We start from the raw sequence: 7,111 nt of genomic DNA, 5'->3' as shown, positions 1-7,111 counted from the left end.
TCTAACATCTCGGCAGACACCTGAACCGCGCCGTAAAAGAAAGAATAAAAGAGGGAGTGAAAGAAGAAGGGAAGAAAGAGGTGCCGCAGTGGAGGGCTCCGGAATAATTTTGACCACCTGGGGATCTTTAACGTGTACTGACATCGCGCAGCACACGGGCGCCTTTGCGTTTCGCCTCCATCGAAACGCTGCCGCCGCGGTCGGATCCGAAACCGGGAACTTCGGATCAGTAGTCGAGCGCCCTAACCACTGAGCCACCGCAGCGGGTGCTGAAATTGCATAACCGTTTACACGCTCTGATTCTTTCCCGAGGCTGTCTTCAATAATTTTATTTTTATGCAGAAATTGCATAAAAATAAATTTATCAGCGAATACAGCCTCGGGAAAGAATCAGAGCGTGTAACTTCAGAAACTAAAACAACGGACTATGCCCCCGATTGCCCATGATGACATCAATCGACTTTTGCTTCTCTAAGCTTCTCTCGCGTGTATTTCGACGTATGTCGTTGAAGTATATAGCATGTGAGCACCTGTTTACTGGTGGGCTTCTGAGCAGAATGCCTGCGCATAAGCGACAGCTCCCGAGGCCCTCGCTCGTGAACGAGTTTATGGTGTCCGCTAGCTGTGATGGATACACAAACAAAATTGGGAGGACGCTTAAGCTTCGCCTTTAAGAGCAGGACGCCACGGCGTGGTGCAGCAATAATAAGGAATCCACGGAATTCCATCGTCCTTCGGTGCGACCCTTGGCCCGGACAATTTAAGGAAAGGAAACATATCTTGGTGGACACCCGAGACGCGCCGTAAGGCAAGGAAAATGAATGATAATTGGTTTTTGGGGAAAGGAAATCGCGCAGTATCGGTCTCATATATCATTGGACACCTGAACCGCGCCGTAAGAGAAGGGATAAAGGAGGGAGTGAAAGAAGAAAGGAAGAAAGAGGTGCCGTAGTGGAGGGCTGCTGAATAATTGCGACCACCTGGAGATCTTTAATCTGCACTGACATCGCACAGCACACGGGCGCCTTAGCGTTTTGCCTCCATAAATATCACAAGGGAAATGAAAATAAAAATTTTTAAGGAAAGGTAAGGACGCCTGACCCACATATTTCGGTGTACACCCGAACCGGGCCGCAAGAAAAGGAAATTGAAATGAAAATTGGTTTTAAGGAAAAGAAATGACGCCTTTTTCAAAATTCTCGCTAGACACCGTGTGCTGTGCGATGTCAGTCCACGTTGAAGATCCCCAGGTGGTCGAAATTATTCCAGAGTCCCCCACTACTGCACCTCTTTCTTCCTTTCTTTATTCATTCCCTCCTTTATCTCTTCCCTTACGGCGCAGTTCAGGTGTCCAACGATATATGAGACACATACTGCGCCATTTCCTTACCCCTAAACCAGTTATTATTATTATTACCTCCCCTACCACGCCGTAAGAGAAGGAAAATGCCTAACCTTAGGGCGCGGTTCAGGCGTCCACCGAAGTGCGCGATTGTTCACTCACGGCTAAAGACGCCTACGACACCGGCTTTCCTACGACACGAGCTCCTTAACGCTCTCGCGTTAAAAAATGTTATGCAGTACGCGGACTTTTGGCAAGTATCACCTATCACGTCTTCTTCGTCACGGTGCGCCCTACGTACACGATCTAGGCTTTTACGTCCGCCACCTCCACTTTCTCAACGTTCTCTGAAGGATTACCATTTCGGATTTAACGTTAGCGCATGCAAACTCACGCCACTGAGAGAGGTAACCGACACGATCAACTAGACACAAATTTTGTCGGACTACTTCTGCGAAAATGCACTGTGAACGCTCTATTCACGCACAAGGACCGCCGCGGTGGCTGAGTGGTTATGGCGCTCGGCTGCTGGCCCGAAAGACGCGGGTTCGATCCCGGCCGCGGCGGTCGAATTTTGATGCAGGCGAAATTCTAGAGGCCCGTGTACTATGCGATGTCAGTGCACGTTAAAGAGCCCCAGGTGGTCTAAATTCGCGGAGCCCTTCACTACGGCGTCTCTCATAGCCTGAGTCGGTTTGGGAAGTTTAACCCCCATGAACCATAACCCTATTCACGCACAACGCCGAAATTCTTCGAAAGGATATTTATCTTTGTGCGTTCGCGTTGCACACATTCACATCCAGACTTGTTTTGCTGCCCTTTCTCCATACAGATAGCTGCATGTTCTTAAACACAACATGCCGTAATAGACTCGACGTGATCGCTGCTGATTGCTACCGAGAAGGGTTGCGGCAGCAAACGCGACACACAAGAAACACGACGAATGGAGTCACCTTTGGCGAGCCTGTCGCTGCTTTCCCCCGAAATATTGGTAGTCTCCAAAGTCCTTGCCTGTAGTAAGGTATGAGTAGGGTGCCAACACGTTTACGCTTGTTACAGACATCGGCAACACAGGAGCACTTCGACGTTTCCTCGGTAGATTCTGTAAAAACTTACTTCGGTTAGCGCGATTTTTGCGAGGATCAACAGCCACGCCGTCGCCGCAAATTTTGCCTGATAGTCTCTGGTGGCCTTAAAGAATGTCCAAATTAAGTGCTCAGCGTCAAAAACAAGATTATCTCCCACAAAACAGCGCGAATTTTGACACAAGTAAGGAACGCTCACACATTCATAAGCGACGAGCTATGCGTGGACCTAAACTCATGCCATGTTGCCAGATTTCACAGCGCCCCCTGAAGTTGAGTTTGCTCGCGAAAAACGAGACCATGACGGCAGGAAAAAACTTAGCGGAGGCCGTTACGTGACATTTTTTTGAAGCTGGCTACCCCCTCCGTACTTGGCCACCGTCTGAGCGCAGCGCAGCATGCTCAGAAAACAATGCAGCAGACGATGTCTCTGCGTCCAGCGTTACTATTGGCTGCGCCGGCTGCCAAATAATCCCAGTAGTCCTTGCGAGCGCGCGTGACTTCCGGCACACTGTCTGGCGTGCAGGTCGGATAGCGAGGGCCTCTCAGAGTTTTCCTTCCTCCAAGAGGGAGGCCGAACTGAAAAAGTTATATGCAGGTTGCAAATGAAGTCATCTGGCATTGTAGCTAAAAGAAGCAAATAAGATAGCAGCTCAGAAGAAGCAGGAAAAGTTCAGGCACGAACTTTAATAAAAAACATAATATCAAAGTCACAAAACGCAAAATGCCACTGTCACACAATGAAAAGTCCCAAAAGCGAACTATACCATACACATAAATGCACAAAACACACACAAAGCAAAATGTCAAAATCACGAAAACAAACGCAAAATGTCAATCACACAAGCAAAAGTCCCAAAAGCAAACTATATGATACACATAAATTCAAAAACCACACACAAAGCAAAATGTCAAAATCACAAACGGAAAGGTCCCAAAAGCAAACTGAAACACACACAAATATGCGCAAACTCCACAGAAAGTACACAAGAAAGCCCAGTTTGCACTGCAGTTTGCGTGCAAAACCCTTCTCACTTTGACGGCGTTTCTCCACTGAGTTCGCTGTCCGGCGTCAGTGGCACTCTCAAGCTGGCTTCAATAATTTCCTCAATTTGGTCCAACCACTTCGATTTTAATCCTTGCTTTTTGGCTGTTCGGCAAATCTTGCCAATATCCATTAAGTAGTCGAAATAGGCATTGCGCTGTCTTGTTATGAACTTGAGAGTTTTCTCTCGTTCTTGACGAAAAAACGTCGCTTTCTTCATGAAAACGCTGCTCTCACTCTCCCCTGGATCTTGATTTTCTTTCTCATCCCAAAGCTTTTCCTTGGGCGCGTCCACGTTTGCCTCCGAGGATGGTGCTGCGGCTTCCTTGGGAGCGCCCCCGTTTGCCTCCGAGGATGACACTGCGCATTCTTGCACGTCGTCCACCGCTTCGCTGCTCTTAATTCGTCTCCTTTCGCAAAATTCCATGATCCACCTCGCAAAGTTGAGGTGCTCTTCATAGCCACCATTGACCAGCTTTTCTATGTTTAGCTCAACGTCTTCGCCCACTCTACTGAGGCTCCTGCGCAGCGTTCGAAAATGCTGTTCTTTTTCGTGTTTTTTCAAGTTGTCTCCATACTTTATCAGCGTTTTACGTATGGTTCCCGGGAAGGCATGGTTGACGAGTTCACAGTAAGCTGTGCCGGACGCCAGCTCGTTTAGATCTTTTATGTCGTAACCGAGGGTCCTGTTTATCCAAGCCAGTACCCCCATGCGCCCCGTGGTGAACCTTACCGCGCTAGATGGGCAAGCGCTGCTCCTCCGGGGCCGCTTCTCAAGATCCATCGAGAGGTCGTCGCAGAGGACAGCGCAGAGGAACGGTGACAACTTCTTCGTTCACAGCACCACAGCAAATAATGGCGGTGCAGCGACCCTCGCGGCTGGCAGTGCGCGTGATGCCGAAAAGGACAAAGTGTTCCCAGCACGCGCTAGAGAGAACGCTCGTGACCTTGGCCAGGGCCGGACGCTGCCGCCGCCGCCGCCGCCCCTCCGCTGCTGTCTCCTCCTCGGCAGCCCTAAATAAATGTGGCTGCGGTCGCCTCCCTGGACGACCTCCGTAGCGGCTTCAATTAACTTCTTCGTCGTCGATGCTCCGACCATAGAACAGCACGTGCTAGTCTGCGTATTTTTCTCTTCTTCTGCGTTCAGAGAAAAATACCCAGACTAGCACGTGTTGTTCTATGGTCGGAGCATCGACGACGAAGTTAATTGTAGCCGCTACGAGGGTCGTCCAGGGAGGCGACCGCGGCACATTTTCTCTTCTTCCGCGTTCAGAGCTAAGGCGCCCATGTGCTGTGCGATGTCAGTGCACGTTAAAGATCCCCAGGTGGTCGAAATTATACCGGAGCCCTCCACCACGGCACCTCTTCTTTCTTTCTTCTTTCACTCCCTCCTTTATCCCTTCCCTTACGGCGCGGTTCAGGTGTCCAACGATATATGAGACAGATACTGCGCCATTTCCTTTCCCCCAAAACCAATTATTATTATTATTCCGCGTTCAGAGCATCACAGCAAAGAATGGTGGTGTAGCGACCCTCGCGGCTGGCAGTGCGCGTGATGCCGAAAAGGACTAAGTGTTCCCAGCACGCGCTAGAGAGAACGCTCGTGACCTTGGCCAGGACCGGACGCTGCCGCCGCCGTCGCCGCTCCGCTGCTGTCTCCTCCTCAGCAGCCCTCAATAAATGTGGCCGCGGTCGCCTCCCTGGACGACCTCCGTAGCGGCTACAATTAACTTCTTCGTCGTCGATGCTCCGACCATCGAACAGCACGTGCTAGTCTGCGCTCCTTTCTCCTCTTCCGCGATGGCGATCACATCGGACTGAGATATCAAAAGCAGCCTGCAATGGTATTCTCTCAGTTTTGTGCGGAAGAGATCAGTGACCCTCTGTGGAAGCACACGTGTACAAGATAAGTGGGAACATGTAACAAAGGCAAGAAATTATTATCGCCACAACTATGTGCATTTCAAGTCACGACCGGTAGAAGCACAACGAAAGAAACCCGAGTGACATCAGGTGCGGTGTGGAACATTTTTTGATAAGGGCAGTTGGGGAAACAGCCGCGGCGCGCCTGGGTGCCCACGGAACGCTGCGACCGCTGCTGCGGCGGCGGCGCTGCGGTCGCTTTAGGACGTGCGCGTCGTCTGCTACTCTGAGGAGAGCAGCGGACCGTGGCGTGCGTTCGGACAAAAACGTATTTAAGGAATACAAACGTGTTTTGAGCCTTGATCTCTTTTGTATCAATGCAGAAAGTCGGTTTAGTAGCACTTATAACCATAACTTTAGCTGGGCACGTTAACGATCGTTGGCAAATGGCTGCTCAGCTCGTTGTGACTTCCTAGCTGTGCAAACTTTCAGGACCCCGATATAGTGAGGGAATGCTGGGTTCCGTCATGGAAGCTTAAAAGGTCGTTGTTCGGGCTTCTTTATCCGTATCTGCATGCATGCCGGAGCAAGTTAGTTTTTGTTAGCCCCCTAGAAGCCGGTTTTGGCGTCGTCAGATTTCGTATTTAAGGAGGTGATCTTACGAAGTTAATGGTAGTTTGCTCCCAGGCCAAGGCTGCGTCATTCAGGAGGTGTGTCAATAACTTCTGAGAATGTCAATCACTCAATCTTCTATTCCTTAACACAACTGGTAATGATCCCCGATCAAAACGCACGACAGAATTTTTTGTCGCGCATCTGTCGCGCGACACAATATTGTGTCGCAAGACAAGCTGTCTTGTCGTGCCTTGTGTCGTGCGACAAGCTTCGTGTCGTGGGTCCTTTCGCGCGGCAAAGTTGTTTGTAGTAGGTTCTGCCGCACGACAGACATCTTTCCTGCATTTTGTCGTGCGAAGAAGGTCCCTGTCACAGCATTTGTCGCGCGACAGGTTTCTGTCGCAGGTACTGTCGCGCGACAGAGGGAGTCGTGCCGCGCGACTAAGATTGCGTGCCTCAGCAAAGTTGCCTGTCGTGGGTTCAGTCGCGCGACAGACTTCTAGCGCGCCTCTTTTCACGCGACAAAAGTACCTGTCGTGCGGCCTGTCGCGCGACACAACAGCGTGTCGTGGGATATGCCGCGCGACAGATACCTGTCGTAGTTTGTGCCGCGCGATAGATACCTATCGTGGGATGTGTCGTATGACAGATTCCTGGTGAGGGTAATTCTTTTACTGCAGAATTCTAGAAATACTGTCGTGCTGTCGTGTGACAGCGATGGGATCACATTGACCAAAGATGCTTCAAAGCGCGTTCACTGTGGCGAGTCGCGAAGAGGATGCGAGGTGCTCTGGTCTGTTGGTGACGGGCACCGAGCGAAATGAAGTGCTCATTGACATTGGCGAATCGAGTTTTCAACTCGCTTCCCGCGACCTGGCTCTCTCACCGAACGAGAATTGGCTTAGAGGAGAGGCATAATAATAATAATAATTGGTTTTTGGGGAAAGGAAATGGCGCAGTATCTGTCTCATATATCGTTGGACATCTGAACCGCGCCGTAAAGGAAGGGATAAAGGCGGGAGTGAAAGAAGAAAGGAAGAAGAGGTGCCGTAGTGGAGGGCTCCGGAATAATTTTGACCACCTGGGGATCTTTAACGTGCACTGACATCGCACAGCACACGGGCGCCTTAGCGTTTTTCCTCCATAAAAACGCAGCCGCCG

General features: G+C 50.4%; 1 protein-coding gene across 1 annotated transcript; it reads right to left on the bottom strand.

Moving 5' to 3' along the window:
* Nucleotides 1-3,458: 3,458 nt before the first annotated feature.
* Nucleotides 3,459-4,256, bottom strand: LOC144121232 (microtubule-associated protein RP/EB family member 1-like). The gene has a single exon (XM_077654338.1). It carries the CDS (start codon nt 4,254-4,256, stop codon nt 3,459-3,461), a length of 798 nt encoding a protein of 265 aa, XP_077510464.1.
* Nucleotides 4,257-7,111: the final 2,855 nt, after the last annotated feature.

Source organism: Amblyomma americanum, chromosome 1 (assembly GCF_052857255.1).
Source record: "Amblyomma americanum isolate KBUSLIRL-KWMA chromosome 1, ASM5285725v1, whole genome shotgun sequence".
Taxonomy (NCBI): Eukaryota; Metazoa; Arthropoda; class Arachnida; order Ixodida; family Ixodidae; genus Amblyomma; species Amblyomma americanum.
Note: the sequence above shows the minus strand (reverse complement) of the source record. Positions and strands in the feature narration are given on the sequence as shown.